Source organism: Suncus etruscus, chromosome 6 (assembly GCF_024139225.1).
Source record: "Suncus etruscus isolate mSunEtr1 chromosome 6, mSunEtr1.pri.cur, whole genome shotgun sequence".
Classification (NCBI taxonomy): Eukaryota; Metazoa; Chordata; class Mammalia; order Eulipotyphla; family Soricidae; genus Suncus; species Suncus etruscus.
The window spans coordinates 55,651,334-55,669,986 of NC_064853.1; the positions used below are offsets into that span (position 1 = coordinate 55,651,334).

General features: G+C 37.8%; 1 protein-coding gene across 1 annotated transcript in view; it reads right to left on the reverse strand.

Annotated features, from left to right (window-relative positions):
- The window catches only part of FNDC3B (fibronectin type III domain containing 3B), a 372,580-nt gene that overhangs the window by 79,160 nt on the left and 274,767 nt on the right, over positions 1 to 18,653 (reverse strand). The window contains exons 10-11 of the mRNA XM_049774635.1: positions 8,262 to 8,400; positions 6,572 to 6,625 (exon numbers count right to left, since the gene is read on the reverse strand). Coding sequence (XP_049630592.1) covers positions 6,572 to 6,625; positions 8,262 to 8,400 — 193 coding nt within the window. The remainder of the gene's footprint in view (positions 1 to 6,571; positions 6,626 to 8,261; positions 8,401 to 18,653) is intronic.

The following is an 18,653-nucleotide window of genomic DNA, read 5'->3' on the forward strand; positions in this document are numbered from 1 at the left end:
CTGGATTAAACTAAAATTAAATTCATGTGGGAATTTTTTATTCATTTTAAGTCAAAATTAAATATAAATACCAAGCTTAAAAGCAGAAAGAAATCACAGGCTTCAGACCTGTTTCTGGAACTAGGGACACAAAACAGGGGACAGGGGTCCTTGCTTAACATGTGTCCAACTCCAGTTTCATCCCTGGCACCACATGGTTTTCTTTTTTTTTTTTTTTTAAATACAGTTCAAAAATTCCTTCCTCACATCTCTATTTATTTCAGAGCTATTTACAATAGTCAGACTCTTTTTTTTCCTTTTAAAAATTTTTATTTTTTATATTTTGAAATTAATATTTTTTTTCATTTTTTTCTTTATTTAAACATCTTGATTACATAAATGATTGTGATTAGGTTTCAGTCATGTAAAGAATCCCTCCTTCGCCAGTGCAACATTCCCACCACCATGTCCCAAATCTCCCTCCATCCCACCCCACCCCCACCTGTACTCCAGACAGGCTTTCCAGTTCCCTCATTCATTCACATGATTATGGTAGTTCTCTGTGTAGTTATTTCTATAGCGTATTCACCACTCTTTGTGGTGAGCTTCATGAAGTGAGCTGGAAGTTCCAGCCCTCCTCTCATTGTCTCTGAGGATTGTTACAAAATGACTTTTATTTTTCTTAAAACCCATAGATGAGTGAGACTATTCTGCATCTCTCTCTTTCCTTCTGACTTATTTCACTCAGCATGGTTTTCTAAGCACTCCCCAGGAGCACTTCAGAGCATAGAGCAAGGTATAATTCCTGAGCACTGCTGAGTATGACCAAATACCCTGAAACAACTCACCCTCCACAAAAATACCCCCAAAGTCCTGTTTTTTTGTTTTTTTTTTTTTTTTTTGCCCGTCTTCAGAATGACTAATGGTGAGATGGGGGCACATACTGATCAGGAAGAAATGAAAATGCAAAGGTGCCTCCTCCAGTAGTCAAGAAGAAATGCACACGAAAATGGCAAGCTTTCCTTCAAAGAAGGAAAACAGTGATTGAAAAACCACAGAAACACAGGTACTATTCTAAGGCCCCATGCTGTGATTGCTACAGCTCATCTGAGTAACCATAAAAGGTGACTTGGGCCTGGAAGGCCACACTTCTGGAGTTAGCAATGCAGTTTTTTGGGGGAGCCAGAATCTCCTTTGTTTTCCATTTTTAGTTATTCATTGCCATCTCACACTCATTTACTTCCCCCTTAATGTAAAAAGATTAAGAGACATAAGTATTTTTATTTTATTTTTGGTTTTGGGCCACACCTGACAGTGCTCAGGGCTTACTCCTGGCTTGAAGCTTGGGAGGCCATATAAAGTGCTGGGAATTAAACCCATGTAAACTGCACGCAGGCAAGTGCCCTGCCTAATATACAATCTCTCCAATCCAGACTCAAAATTATTAATGGAGAAATGGATGCAGAACTATGAGAATTTCCAGGTGAATGCCATGAAGTAGAGATGGCAACATGGTAACAATGAATGGCGAGCCAGGCTGCCTGCTCCCTGTTTACTGTGAGGGTCACACCTGTTGCAAAGATTAGCGGCAACAAGCTGCTGGTTAAGAGAGGCACTTCCAAAGGTTACCTCAACAGGACAGTCTCTGGTTCTTACCTGCTTTTCTGTGCTTACCCCGTTCTTTTTTCTTTCAGTGGTTTATAGGTCACACCCAGTGGTGCTAGGGTACCAGGTGCTCCTGGCTCTAGGATCAGGGATCACTATAGTGGGGGCTCTGGTGACAAGAATGAGTACTGGGGATCAAACCCAGGTCAAGGACATGCTAGGTGTGGTTACCTTACCTTATCCTTATCTTACTATGATAGTATCTTATCCCAAATACTATCACTTCAACCCCTGCTCTGCCCTTTAGACTTTCTTATTCATTCATTCATTCATTTATTTTTATTTTTATTTTTTGTTTTTGGGCCACACCTAGTGATGCTCAGAAGTTACTCTTGGCTATGAGCTCAGAAATGGCTCCTGGCTTAGGGGACCATATGGGATACCGAAGGATCGAGCCTCGGTCTGTCCTAGGCAAGCGCAGGCAAGGCAGACGCCTTACCGCTTGGGCCACTGCTCCAGCCCCAAGACTGTTTTTAAAATACAAGATCTGTTTCTATTATTTTTGTTTACTATTTTATTTAAACATCATGGTTACAAGGTCATTCACAATACAGTTGGTTTTCTTCCCCCACAACTACAAAGATATTCATGATTGAGTTTCAGTCATACAACATACACTACCCTTTACCAGTGCACATTTCCACCAATGTAGCCAGTTTTCTTTCCACTCTCCCTGGTGCCTGAACTCTGAGAAGACAGTCTCATTGTCTCTCTCATATTCTCTCTTTTTCTTTCCTTATAGATATTGGTTTGCAATGTTGTTGATCAAGGGAGTATCATGCCTATCACTTATCTCTTTTCAGCACCCAGTTCAAGACCTTTTGCTAAGAGGCCTAACAGACTTCATCTTTTTGTTTGTTTGCGTTAGGTTTTTGAGGGGCCACACCCAGCAGTACTAAGGGCTTACATCTGGCTCAGGATCTCTCCTACAGCTTGAGGGAGGCACAGGATTGAAGCTAGGCTAGTCTTATGCAAGATTAATCCCCTACCTACCTTAATATCCCCTGATATCCTGAATTCTCAATAACCAACTTTCAAATTTTACTCTTTAGGGACCGGAGAGATAGCATGGAGATAAGGCGTTTGCCTTGCATGTACAAGAATGGTGGTTCGAATCCCGGCATCCCATATGGTCCCCCGAGCCTGCCAGGAGTGATTTCTGAGCATAGAGCCAGGAGTAACCTCTGAGTGCTGCCGGGTGTGACCCAAAAACCAAAACATGTATATATATGTAAGTAAGATGATTAAAGTATATATATATATATATATATATACTTTAATCATCTTACTGGTCAAAAGCTGGACAAATTAAAAAAAAATCCTGTAAACTCTAACCAGTACTATCATATGGCAGCTCAAATTTGCTGATTCCTAGACATAAATGGTGGCATCTATATGAATGGGGCAATCTTGCAAGGCAGAATGCTCAATCTGGCTGCTATAACGAAAGCAGAGAGGTATCAGCCTTCAGAAGGGCAGCTGCCTGCCTCTCAGGAATACCTTCCTCCTTTGTACATATAAACCAGTCTCCTGTTTATTCAAAGTTTGTTTCTAGAAGTTCCTGGAAAGTAGCCAGAATATATGGATGTTGTAGGAGCTGATATCCTGGAAGAAAAGAGTTCTGGTGTGAGGGTGTGTGTGCATGCATGAGCATGTGCATGAAAGTGACTCAAGCAAAATGTTCTGTCTGTCTTCCCATCACTCTCTGCCAACTCTGCAACCTGCAGGTGTCCAGAAAAGTACCAGAAGAGGCCAGAGAGATAGCATGGAGGTAAGGCATTTGCCTTTCATGCAGAAGGATGGTGGTTCGAATCCTGGCATCCCATATGGTCCCCCGAGCCTGATAAAGCGATTTCTGAGCATAAAGCCAGGAGTAACACCTGAGCACTGCCTGGTGTGACACTCCTCACCCCACAAAAAAACACCACCACCACCACCAACAACAACAATTAAAAAAAAAACCAGAAAAGTACCAGAAGGGTCAGAGGAAAACGTATGCCTTGTGTGATTTGTCGGATACTGTTCTCTTACATTTAATTTTCTTATTTGAGGTCAAGAGCTGAGTCAAGGGGAATATGAGTAAAACTTGACTACACAATCTGCCTCCATGAGGTTCACTAATCCTCAACTTAGTCCCAAAGTTAGAAACATAGATGGTCAAGACAATTTGTCAGCAACTTTATTCAAGAAATGATAGAAAGAGTAACAACAGTTAATATTACTCTGATTCTCAGTGCCAGGAAACCCATGTGAAAGCCTCTCTTGCCAACAGCAGAAAAAGAGGGGAAAAACATAAAGCAAAAATATAATCTAATGGAAAAACATTGATATATATATATTTTTTGCTCTATTTCCCCAATAGTATTGGATTGGGAGTTAAGGGACAAGAAGAGATGTCATTGATGCCAACTTTGCTAATAAATTACAGGTAAATATTAAGAAAAATATGCCTAAATAATCTCGTCACAAAGCTATCTTTGCAACCAGTTTTGAGACAACAACTTATAAGTACACAGCAGATGTACAAAAGGACCTAGAGAAGTTCTCTGGTCTGAAACTTACAACATAATCCACATTTCCTAAAACATACAATTAAGACATTTTTTTTTCCCGCTTAGCCTCTGCTGCTGTACCTAAAGAACACTTGACAGAGGCTGTAGTTCAGAAGCTTTTCCAAAAGGTGATTACTACTGAGACATAAAATGAAAAGAATTCCTGTGTTGGGTAAAGGTCTATGTGAGAGACACCCTGTTCACGTTCAGCAGAGTCATCGCTGTAAGAAATTATTAGGTGCAATAACAAAAAAAGAGGATGGGAAATAAAAAAAAAATAGGACAGAAGAATTAACTGATGCACCAGGAAAAGATGGAAGAGCAGGTTAAAAAAGACAGAAGGGCAAAAACAAACAGTTGAGGAGAGATAGCATTGAGGTAGGGTGTTTGCCTTGCATGCAGAAGGACAGTGGTTTGAATCTCGGCATCCCATATGGTCCCCAGAGCCTGACAGGAGTGATTTCTGAGTGTAGAGCCAGAAGTAAGCCCTGAGCGCTGCCGGATGTGACCCATAAAGCAAAAAACCAAAAACCAAAAAAAACAAAACAAAACAAAAAACCAAACAGTTGAATGCTCTGTGGTTGCTACCTCTTAGTAGGTACTACTGATTATAAACGGTCAAAAGATCTGGCCTCTCCATTTCCTCTGAGGCTGCACCATATTTCCGACAAGGACCATGCCAAGGTACTTGTGATCCAAATTAAAAGGGAAGAAAGCCAACAACTGAGTCACTAATACCATTTCCTGCAGCACCTGGGTTTTCCTTGGAGGTTTTCTATTCAAGTACTAACCTTTTACCTTTTTTAACTCAAGAGGCCAGAACTCAAGGCAGAGAAATAGCAAATACAACAACAACAACAACAACATACAGTGCTCTGATTATTTTTCTGAAAAAGCTCCTCTAAAAAAAGTTTTATTTTTAAGTTTTCTGAAAACAAAAACAAAAAACAAAGCTCTCTTTACTGCTAAATTCTCTTATACATGAGAGAAATCATCTATCAGTGCAATAAACTAACACACAAAACAACAAAAGTCAAAAGAGACTTTTGTTAAGCTCCCCTATCCTATCCTAACATATAGGAAGATGTTACTATAACTCACAGGGCAGTTCTAGTCCTCTCCAACTCTCCATGTACGTATAAAAATAGGTGCTTAGACATTTCTTCAGGGTCACTGGGGTAGCAGTTTCACTTTCTAATCAAGCCACTTCAAAGTGAAACCTGCCTATTCTATAAAATGCTTTTGTTAGTCTGAGATTTCACCAGTTCTGTATATGGAAACTACTCACTACGATTAAGAACAAAAGAGTGTTGTTTTGGGAACTCTAGCTGCTCAGATGCAACCCAGATGGAAAAAAATGCTCCTGCAGGAAGTGATGAACGGTGATTTCATCCAATTTCATTTCAACTTTTTTCCCACACTTAACAAATCTTCATTTTTTGGTGTGCATAATCTCTGTCCCGAGTCTTTCAATCCCTTTAAATTTGAGTTAAATACTTAATTTTCATATCTCCCCCATTTCCTCCTCTTAAAATTATTAGCTGGCTTATTCAATTACAGAAAGATAAAGGAAAGATAAACAAATGAATGGAAGTTAAGAGCTCCAGGGAGGAAAGACACAGTTGCCTTTTGGGGCCTGGAGCGGTAGCACAAGCAGTAGGACATTTGCTTTGCATGTGGCTAATCTAGGATTGACCACAGTTAGATCCCCTGATGTCCCATATGGTCCCCAAGCCAAGAGTGATTTCTGAGCACATAGCCAGGATTAACCCCTGAGCTTTACTGGGTGTATCCTCCCCCTTCAAATCCCCCCCAAAAAGACAAACAGACTCTGATGGGCATCATTACATAACCCTCCATACAGCACAAGCTTTAAGAATGAGAAAACTCCATCGTGGGTACTCTGAGGGTAGAAACAGCAAGGAGGACACCATCATAATCTGGTCTGATAGGATAAATCTGCCGTTCTTTCTTTCTGAAAGAACCTAATAGTGCAATGCCAAAGTACACACCTGATGTTTAACAAGGAAAAACAAATGATGCTTCCTAAACCGGAGTGTAGTTTATCCTATCAGAATGATTAAAATAGGATGGCCTTGGGCAGTTGAGATGACAAAGCAGTCTATTCTTAACACTAATTAGATTGGATCCTGTCTTTTCTTCCAGTAGCATTTCTTGCAAATGTCAGTATAATTGAATACACAATTCATGGTTACCATATCCATCTTCATTTTTCACAGTCTATAAAACTATTAGTTTACATTTTCCTGCTTTACATTTCTCCCTGTTTAGCACATTATAAAAGAAATAGATTCATTCAGCCCATTTATTTTTGAAATGGTGCTTTACAAAGTTGACAGTGCAAAGATGCTTACCTCGTCCCATTCTAAAAGGTAGTTGGTGATTTTTGAACCATTGTCATTTGGTGCCTAAAAAATAATGAAATGAGATTAGGAAAGCTCTTCACAGATAAACTTTAGGAGCTAGCTAGTTGACCAATAAACAGTTCCTATAATAATTCTATGCTCTTCTGTCAGGGGAAAAAAAAAAACCCTAGCTCAAACACTATCACAAACAGATGCAACTGTAGAGTGATCCCCCAACAGTCATCAATCATACCCCAAAAAGAGCCAAACCTGCCTTCCCCCATTCTCAACCAAGACTTATACAATGTGCCCAACTGCCTCTGGGATCATTTTAATTAAGAAGTACTGTAAGTCCAAAAGTTGAGGCTGAAACTTTTTTCCTAAAAACATTTTTCTGGGTCTTCTGAGCCTGAATTTCATTCAGCTTTTAAACAGAATTATGGATCAGTGATTCCCGAATTTAAGTTTGGGAAGGTGGGGGGGGGGTCTCTTGGCAATCTCAGGAAGATGTTTTATATTTTCCGAACAAACAGGTTTTTATTATTTTCTAAAGGGATACTAATGCATGTTATGTATAAGTCTAGGGCACACTTAAAAATGGATGTATCTATGATCCAAGGAATTAAATTAATGATGACCAGCTGGGTGTTAAAACTCTGAAAAGGTGGGGGAATCACTGACCTGGATTATCCCTGGAAGCCAGGAAGGAAAATAAAGTAGTTCAGATTCTAAGGCATTTGAAACTTTGTCTTTGTCAAAAAAGAACATATGCATTGCTCTAAGAATGCAGCTGCACACACAAGAGGGTCATGTGGAGAGAAGCCCATGTGTGGTTGCTGACCACTATTATCAACTGCTTTCTTGTCAGCTCCCTAGACAAATTTTACTCTCAAGGAACAAAAAGGTAAAATATTCCTTCTCCAGCACTGGCCCTCCATAGCATTTTTATTTTTTCATATATTACTGTTCTCCCCAAAAACATTAAGTCTATTACTTCTACTGCTACAAATTTCACATTTTAAACCGCACATCAGAATTGCAAGATAATTGCTACAGAGATTGCTAACAACCTATTTTCTAGAAAACACACAATTATGATATGGAAACTGACCACATTTTTCAGGCAAAAGTCATGAAACCACATTATATGAAAAGTACTATATGATCCTATCTTAAAGATAATTAGCAATCCCAAGACTTCATTATAATTATTACAATTATAATTAGTAAAGGTAGCAAGTTTAATGCTATTTATATGCCATGAAACATTTGCTAGTTTTAAATATGACTAAAAATTTGAGTTACTATTGAAAAAAAGTAACAACTCTAAGATTATTTTGTCTGCTTTTCTTTTTTTCACTAAACTTTTTTATTTTACTAAAGTCCTTTAATGTTCTCAAAGGAACGAAAGTAGAAAAATAATACTTCGCTATCTTAAATGTATCAATTATAAAGTATTGCTCATTATTCCAAATAGAGAAGTGCATCAAGTTTCTCTGTAAAGAAACTGGAAGTTGTATATTATAGTTCCCTTTTCTAACCTTTGACCAATTTTTATAGAAAAATGGTGACAACTTTTAATATCATTGTACTATATTTCACAATGACTAAGAAGACGATCAAACATCAGTCAAGAGCAATGATATTAATGACTACAGCCTTCAGTATAGTCAGTCCCACACTTGGCGATACTACTCACTTTCCATTGCAAGGTTAGCGAGCTCTTGCTTCTATGTGCCAGCTTAGGTGGAAAGGGGCATTCAGGTGCGCAGCTGTGAGTGGTGAAGCTGACGGGCTCAGAACAGGAGCCTTTCACAGAATTGTACATAGCGTACACCCTGAAATAGGAATGGACAAACATGGTGAATAGCAGTGACCCAACACAGATGACCATGGTTTTAATCTCAGACATCCCAGGGCTTACCCAAGAACATAATTTCTTGGGTCATGAAGACTCTTCCTAACTTGTTTACATATGACTAATGATTAGCATTTTCAGGGAACAGTTCTGCTTTCTCCCTCCCTCCCCCTAAGAGAGAATGTATGTACTCCTTAGCATTCTATTTTCCACTAATGGTCTGAACCACCCAGTACCATTTCAGACAGGTAGAGACTAATGATTAGAAAGGAATAAGACTACTATATATGAAAGAAATGTTAAATCTCCAGAATATTCTCCAAAGACACATTCTAAAAACCAACAAGCCACACTTTGGTTGAAAGGGCAAAGAGTAAAAGAGCTGGGTGAAAAGGGACAAGAGTGATGAGACAAGAGATAGAGAGACAAAGAACACAGATGACAGAAGTACAAATAACAGAACGCATATCATCTCTGAACTTTTTTTTATTTTATAAAGTAGAACATATTTGAGTAGAAATATGGATGTTCAAGAATAACAAGGTGCTATGATAAGCAAATCTGTCACCAATTCAATGATGTGTGGGTATATTTTGTCAATAGAAACCTTGATCTTTTGCACATGAGCCAATACTGAAGCTGTATGGAAAGCATATGGAAGGGCTGGTTCAACACCGAAAATATGTTTGGTATTTTTAGAGAAGTATAAAGAAAAGGCATGTAAGGTGCTACAAAATATAACTCTTGCAGAGAGCAAAAATATAATTTGGTTGAATTTTAGCATCTTTCTTTATATTATTCCAATGTTAGGGTGTGAAAACACACTTTTTTTTGTTTTGTTTTGTTTTGTTTTTGGGTCACACCCGGTAACGCTCAGGGGTTACTCCTGGCTATGTGTCAGAAGTTGCTCCTGGCTTGGGGGACCATATGGGACACCGGGGGATCGAACCGCGGTCCGTCCAAGGCTAGCGCAGGCAAGGGAGGCACCTTACCTTTAGCGCCACCGCCAGGCCCCGAAAACACACTTATATGAAAAATTAGAGAGGGCTGAGTTGATCAAAGGGCTAGGGTATGCTCGGTATGTGGGAGATCTGGGTGTGATTCCCAACAAAGCCTGATCCCCAGAGCAAGCAATGGGAGTGGTCCCAAGCACTGAGCTAGGAGTAGCTTCTGAACATGCCAGGAATGGCTCCCAAAATAAAGAACCAATAAAGAATCTTTGCTACCTAAAAAAAGATGCAAAGATTAAACTGAAATTGTCAAGAGTCTACCTCAAGCTTTTTAATTTCAATAACATCACTTTCTGAGATCCAATTAGAAAAAAAGAAAACCCATACTAAAGAGATGAAAGAACATTTCCTTAAGGTTGCACAACTAAAACATTGGAGCAAATAAAAATCTTAGTTGTGAAAAATCTAAATACTACACTATACTTTTGTTCTCATTCATTCAACAATCATATTTTTCAAAATAATCACAAAACAATTTCTCTTCATTCTAAGAACAAAAACAGTGGAAAAATATCAAAATCATGAAAAAATAATTCTAATTTAGGCATGCAATTAAAAACAGCCATTTCTTGGCTGGAGTGATAGCACAGTGGGTAGGGTGTTTGCCCTACATACGGTTGACCTGAGTTCAATCCCTGGTATCCTATATGGTCCCCTAAGACTTCTAAGAGTAAGTTTTCGGTGTGGAGGCAGGAGGAACCCTGGAATGCTGCTGGGTGTGGCCTCCCCTCCACCCCCCATAAAAACTCCCAAACCCAGAGTTCTCCTCAGAGTTCACCACAGAAAATTCAAGGACCTGAAAAGTCAAGAGACAAGATTACATCCCCAAATACCTATTTATTAGAGGGCTAACTTAGTTGTATTATGGGAGGACACTATGGCATTTAGTGTGATACTATTAGAATATTCTCTACCCAAGCTGATGAAAGAAATGCTCTTTTCCTTTTGCATTATTGTAAGTAAACACAAGAAAATGTGAAACTGAACATTATATTTGCAAGATCATTTTCATGTAATAAGGGCAAGTTCAATATGGGTTCAGAGTGCAAACATGGGCAGGAGCCCAGCTTTAATTCATGGATCAGAATTCTTAATTCCTATTCATGGGTTACATATATAAGGCTGGGGTGAATGGGAGGAGAACATATCAAGAGTCATCTACAAATTCAAAGCTATCGTCAATGTTGATCAGAAAAAGTCAAGCACACACTGCAGCCTGAAGAGTTCATAACACTATGGAATTTCTGCCAAGAAATTGAACTTGTATCTGCCTAAGTTCCATCATCACTTATTTCATGACATAATCCAGAAAAGCAAACTAAGCACTTTGCAGAGATGGACTCAGCCTAGTTCACACCATGACATTATACACCTTCCAACATGGAAGGTGCAAAGAGGAAAAAAAAAAGAGATGAAGGGGAAAACTTAACTGGTAATTAATGGGCTATTTACCTATTAATCAAGGAAAATATTTAGATGATGTTCACATTCCAAGTACAACAAGCTGAATAAGAAATGGGAATAATCTCTACAGTTCAAGGCTCTATGGGACAAATTTTGGTCATTTTGGCATTGTTGCTCACAAGTGAAATAATATATGGTCTGGATTTGGCTTCCAAATAACTGTGGGATTAAGGAGGAAGAGAGGGTAACAGGCATTAAGAAACTGAGTTAATTTTCTGAAATAAAGTTTCAATGAATATTAAACCAAAGTTGAAAATAATTTTGGAGATTACCCAAAAGCAAGCAAACAAAAATGATGGGGTTGGGAAGCGATTTCAAAGTGTGCAATTCTTTCCATCCCTGATACTGCAAGTTCCCCTGAGAACTGCCAAGAGTGACTAACACACACATAAACACACAACAAACAAAAACTCTTTGGGTTCTTTTCGAAACTTGGAAGTTGCTGGGCAGAGAGAGACAGATGTGCTTGGAAGTCAGAAGATCAAGGCTGCGCTTTGAATGGGACAGACAGTGAGCACACACACAAGTGACACACTGTCATCTCAGGGCTAAGACTGCTGTTTCGCTAAACTGTGATCAAAGACTTCCCAAGGAGGTTTCCAGTAAAAATCTCTGTAATCACTAAACATTTGCCTACTAATGTAAGTAAAAACATTTACCTACTAATGTAAATAAACCGGATGCAAATCATTCACAAAAATAGTCGGTGCCCGAAACTCATCTGGATAACAGAGCAGAGGCAAAGGAAAGCTAGGAAAACGCTTGCAAAATGTTAGCAGACTGGATGTAGGGAGATTAACTGCAGTGGATTTAACTCAGTCATGTTTGTGTTTTCACTTTCATTAGATTCTTAGAGTCTGAAATTCTTAATAATTAGGTGGGAGAAACAAGAGCGATGGAGGAGGCTCCTGGCAGACAGGTTGGGAGGACAGAGGTAAAAGAGCCTGACTGGTAGAGGTTGACAATCTGAGGTAGTTAAAAATCTGAGGTTGCATGAATTAGATGGAGTGATTTTTTTGTCTTTAAAATTAAAACAAACAACCAAACCTACAGTTAATACTATGCACTGGTAAAAGTACTAGGAAAAAAATTAGCAGTTTTAAATACCAAAGTTAATGCCTTGAGTACAGTATCTAAAGTTTGATATGATATCTAGTGACATAATGTCCTAATCTATGACTACATTTGTCCATTCCATTTATTAGTAAATAGGGAGCAGTTAGTTGAAATAACAATCAGTTCTATTTTTTTAAATATATTTTTGTTTAAACTTTCTTCTTTTTTTTTTTTGGTTATTTGGGGGGCACACCAGTGATGCTCAGGGGTTACTCCTGGCTATTCGCTTAGAAATTGTTCCTGGCTTGGGGGACCATATGGGATGCCGGGGAATCAAACCATGGTCAGTCCTGGGTTAGCGCTCGCAAGGCAGATGCCTTACCGCTTAAGTCACCGCTCCGACCCCTCTAAACTTTATTTAAGTACCATAGTTAAAAAATTATTCAGGGGCCAGCACAGTGGTAGGGCGTTTGCCTTGCATGCGGCTGACCCAGGACAAATACGGGTTCAGACCCCAGCATCCCATATGAATCCCTGAGCCAGGAGTGATTTCTAAGTGCAGAGCCAAGAGTAACCTCTGAGTGCCACTGGGTGTGGCCCCCCCCAAAAAACAAAAAAAAATTGTTCATTGTTGGGTTTCATATAATGTAAACTATCTTTCACCATTGTAACCTTCCTGTCACTATAACCAATGCCTCCATTTCACTCCCATTCGAACTCTCCAACCCTTCCTTGCTCTAGGAAAGACAAATTGCTTCTTTCTGTGTATATCTCTGGCTCTTTTTTTTTTTGACACTGACTGGCCCTATTGCTAATGGAGGGGTGCCTTGCCTGTTAGTTTCTCCATTTTCAGGGCCAAGTTATTGTCCAGAGTAATCAGTTCCAATTATCACTGTTCTACAAGAACTTTTCTATTCTAGCCATACTCACCACTCTGTGTGGTGAACTTTCTACTCTGGCTGGACCCCCTGATCTTTGGCTCTATTGTTTCTTAGTATTACCATACTATTTCTTGTTTTTCTTATATCCCACAAATGAGTGAGGTTATTCTATTTCCCTCTGGCTCATTTCACTCAGCATAATAGTGTCTAAGTCTATCCATGTATAAGCAAAATTAATAAATTCAGTTTTCCTAATGGCTGCATAGTATTCCATTGTGTAGATGTACCACAGTTTCTTCAGACACTCATCTGTTGTCGGGCACCTGGGTTCTTTCCAGCTTTAAGAGGAATGTCCATATTGCTTTCCAAGAAGGCTGGACCAGTATACAATCCCACCAGCAGTGAGGGAGAGTTCCTTTTTCCCCACATCCATGACTGCATTGGTTGTTCTTATTGTGTGTGTGTGTGTGTGTGTGTGTGTGTGTGTGTGTGTGTGTGTGATGTTTGCTAGTCTCTGTGGTGTGAGATGATATCTAGTTGTTTTGATTTGCATCTCCCTGATGATTAGTGATGAAAAACATTTTTAATGTGCCTTTTGGCCATCTGTATTTCTTCTTTGTGGAAATGTCTGTTCATTTCTTTGCCACATTTTTTGATAGTATTAGATTTATTTTCTTGTAAAGTTCAGTAAGTAATATGTATGTTTAGATATTATCCCTTTATCTGATGTGTATTGTAGAAAAGTTTCTCCTATTCCATGGATAGCCTTTGTATCTTAGTCATTATTTCCTTTGAAGTACAAAGGCTTGTGAGCTTAATGTAGTCCCATTTGTTTATCTTTACTTCCACTTACTAGGCCAGTGGTGTTTCATCTGTGAAGATAACTTAAGCTTCAATATCATGCAGTATTCTGCCTATGTTTTCCTATAAACTTTTGGTTTTAATTATGTACTTATGATGTCAAGGACTTTAATCCACTTGATTTGACCTTTGTGCATAGTATTAAGGAGAGATCTGATTTCATATTTTTTGTATGTAATTGACAAGTTTTCCCAGCACCACTTGTTAAAGATGCTTCCCTTGTTTCACTTCGTGTTCTTAGCTCCCTTATCAAAAAATTAACTATTAATAAATTTGTGAGTTCATCTCCAGATATTCAAGTCTAATCTATTGATCTCAGGGTTTGTATTCCAGTACCATGATGTTTTAATGACTATTATTTCACAGTGCAGTTTAAAGTTGGAGAAAGTTATTCCTCCCATCTTTATTTCTTTTTCTTTTTTTGTCGATTGCTTTAGCTACATATGGATGTTTATTTATCCATATAAATTAAGAAGCATCTTAATCCATCTTCTGTGGTTGGTGATCTTGGTCTTTGCACTGAACCTAGGATGGCACCTAGGATAGTGTCTTTCTTTGTGCTTCCAGAAGCCCCATTCCGTTACAATGGTCTCTGCCAGACCTTTGGAACTGGGGATCATGTTTATTGTGTAGGTCATAGTTCAAACCCTAGGCTAGGGCTTTTTTATTGGTCCCAGGCTGTATACAGTCTGGTCATGGTTCTAGCAGCCAGTCATCTGTAACTCGCAATCTTGGCTTTTGGGCCTACCAAAGGGTGACAAGTCTTCTGATTTTGTCTTGTCGTTAGCTGGTAAGGTAGGATAACCTGCACTGAGAGAACAGAACTTCTAGAACCACAAAGACTGACTTCATCATAAGTCCCACCCCTGGATCTGTGCAGATACTGAGATCCCCAGACACAGAAGCCTGATTGTATCACCCAGGACAGAGCAGAAGTCTTCCAAACACCACAAAAGCATCACTAGGAGAGTAAATGATCCTGAACAGAGTCTATAGTTGATCCCATGACAATACACTCCAAGGGCGGAGAAACCCCATATCTCTTAGGCCAAGTGAATTCCTTTTCGAATGACCCCAATATTTACTGTGCCAGGGCAGGAGGGAAAAAACAAAAAGCACAAAACATAGTTTATTTTTTATATATATATTATTTTATTTTCATTTATTATTATTATTTTTATTTACCTATCTATTTTTGGTCAATTTCTCTGTTTGGGTGTGATTATTGTAGTTCTCCCCAATTCTTATTCTTTCTCTTCCTTTCTGTTCTTTCTTTATATGCTATGCCATGTTTCTTATATCAAGACCATGGTGTTTTTTTTTGTTTGTTTATTTGTTTTGTTTTGGTTTTTTTTGTTTGTTTCTTTTTCTTTTTTTTTTTTTGGTGCTTATCGTTATTGTTGGAGTCCTCACTGTATATTTGACACTTCTTTTTGTACTGGTGGAGTGTTTCACCTTCTTTTTCTCCTTCGTCTCTCAAATCGATGATGAGAGCCTATAGAAGATTTCCGCTTATTTTCAGTGTATTAGACTTTTACCCCAGTTTATTACTTTTCTCTCCTTCAAACAAAACCATGTAACTTGAACTAGCTAGTCCTGCCCCCCCAGTTAGAGGGGGAAATAAGGGAGACACCAGGACCAAACAGGCGCAAGACTACTAAGTAGTAGGCTAGATACAGAGGAGACCACATATTCTAGCAACCCTGGGGGTGAAGAAAGAGGATATGGGAGGTAGGACAAAAACGGAGGTGTAGGGAGGACAATTTGGTGATGGGAATCCCCCCTGATTTTATGTAAATATGTACCTAAAATATTATTGTCAACAATATGTAAGCCACTATGATAAAAATAAAAATTATATTAAAATATAATAAAATAAAATAAAAAAAATTAAGAAGCATCTGATTCACTTCTTTGAAAAACGTCATGGGAACTTTTATAGGGATTGCATTAAATCTGTACAATGTTATAATGCTTAAAAAGTATTGTCATTTTAATGATGTTTATTCTCCATTTCCATGTGTCCTTTTTTATTTCTTGAAGCATTATTTTGTAGTCTTCTAGTCTTCTTTGTATAGCTCTTTCACCTCTTTAGTTAAATTGACTCCAAGATACTTGATTTTCTGAGGCACAATTCTGAATGGAATTGTGCTTTTACTATCTTTTTCTTCTCCTTTGTTATTTGTATATAGAAAAGTCATGAATTTTTGCATATTAATTTTGTAGCCTGCCAATTTAAATAAATTTGATTTAAGTTAATTTACTGTACAGGTTTATTGTTTCTAAAAGCTTTCTTGTGGAGTCTTTAGGATTTTCTTTGGATCTCTTTCAGCTGGTACTCATCGGGTAATCAGGTCTTAATTGCACGCACTCTTTAGCTCTGGAAGTTCCTCTGCAATGATGATGCCCTTGACTGCTGATTCTTCATGGGAATTTTCTTCCTGGGTCTTTGGGGCCTTTCTCTGTTTCCACTAGATCTGTTTTAACCAAGATCTTTTCAAGAAAAATACTGATAGATCTATTTCTAAGACTCAGCACTTCAGTTCATAGTTGAGTTCCTTTTGCATGTATCCCAGGGTGGGAAAAATCCTCTTTTTTTTTTTTTTTGGTTTTTTGGCCACACCCGTTTGATGCTCAGGGGTTACTCCTGGCTAAGCGCTCAGAAATTGCCCCTGGCTTGGGGGGACCATATGGGACGCTGGGGGATCGAACCGTGGTCCTGATCCTTGGCTAGCGCTTGCAAGGCAGACACCTTACCTCTAGCGCCACCTCGCCAGCCCCGGGAAAAATCCTCTTCTAACAGTATATTATTTGTATAGGGGTTTTCACATTTGTTTCAATTTGTATATTATAGCTACATATCTAGTCACTATTTTTTCTTCTCCTAGTGATTAAGAAAATTAATACTCCTTAACTATGTTGTCTTGTAAAACTTGGGTGAATATTGTCTAATGCTTATGCCCCCCAAATTGTGAGAAATTGTCTCTACTTTCTCCACATTGCATGTCAACAAGAGTCACAATTTCTGGTCAGTAACACATATTTTGTAACTCTGTACTGAGATGGTCAACTCTAGTTTTGAAAATGTTTCATCACGTCATTGTTCTGGGAAAAGCTATTACATGATATCATCTATGGGCAACTTCTTTGCCAAATTGTTTATGCTACTGACTGGAAAACTGCTTCAAATTTTGAAATAAAATTACTATTCATCAACAAAAATTTAATCTGCTGATTCTTCTATCCATTGATAAAAACATAGATTCTTTACTCTCATATAAGCTGGTTATCTCAGTGCCAATCTGAATAATGAAATATCAACAGAATGTGCTTTTCTATATATATGTAAGATATAAATGATATATTCATATAGAAACATACTTAACTACATTATAAAATATTATTTATGTATTGGTTTTCTTCATTACTCCTTCAATATAATCACAACCTATATACACAAAGTACTTGCACAATGCTTATTATACAATTTCTTATCTGTGGCTTTATACAATACAGAAAACACAATCCACTACGTAGAAACACCAAATAATTATATTGTCACAACCATGAGTTCTCTTATTCAGCCACTTTTAACTCCAAGAAAGCAATTTTTATAAAGAATGAATGACAAATATAAAAGTGATGACCTCAATAAAAAAAAGGAAGCCCAAGACCCAACACCCAAGTTTTACAAGTCAACATAGTAAAGGAGTATTAATTTTCTTAATCACTAGGAGAAGAAAAAAAAGTGACTAGATATGTATCTATAATATACAAAAAGATCATAGCAAAAAGTAAGCAGGGAAAAATTTCTCTGGATCCATCCATATTTTTTGGAATATGGGAAAATACGTGTGCTGGAATATAGTAGGGCAGGTAAAGCAATCACAAATATGGTAGCTGGAGTTCAGTCTCAAGGCTGACACTTGTCTCTTTAAGAAACTGTTTCCAGTAACAGAGATGGCCAGAAATCAAGAGCTCTTGCCTGGTAATTGGTCTCACGCATCAGACTGTTCAATGACAGCATTTCACTGAGAGAGAAAGATTGCTGCTTAAAAAAATAGAAAGGCAGGATCTGCTTATCTGGCTTGTGAACAGCACTTACATAAGGAAGGAAAAAGCCAGTAAGTGAGAAAAAGCATTAAAAAGGTCTTAAATTATCAGTGCAGAGTGGATGAAATTAAAAGTACAAAAATCAAAACCAAGAAAGGTTAAGAAATCAAAATGTAAGAAATTTAAGACAAGAAATCCTGCGTGAGACTTCAGGTGAGAAAGAAACCTCTCAATCTAGTGAAATTATCTAAATGGAGAATTCTGCAGGTGTTAATCAAAATATAAGAGACTAGTAACAAATGTAGCATGTCTGAAGCTATTGAAGAAATAATTTCTGTTTCCATCACTGGGTTTCAACACTTTCACCAGGGAGAAACTTCATATAAAGGGCAATTACTGCTTATTTTGCAGCTATAACAGGAAATAAAATTCTCTAAAAAATTCTTTAAAAAATTGATTAAAGAACTTGTATCCATGAAATCTTTTTGAGGGCATTAAGGTTGATATAATGATTAAAATTTTATTTGACAAAAGCTTACATTTTAAGAACAGAAATTTTTAAAATGTCAATTCTATAGATTTTTGCTCCTCTTTTAGGAATTTCCAGTGCCAAATATCTTTGTCCCAATAAAACAGGGATATAGTCTAACTATATATAGGATTAAGGAAACCATTTCATGCAATCTTATTTTTAGAGTATAAAAAGAAGATATCAACATTGGAATAAAGAAATATAAAGTAAACAAAACCAATACTATATACTTTATGATATGTACTTTATACGGGGTTATTTTTATAACAAATAGGCTTATATCAAAATATATGAGATAAATTTGTAATACATATATTTATTTTTCTTATACCAGTTTTCTGAGACTGGTATAAATAGTGCCCTCATTTTGTAAAGG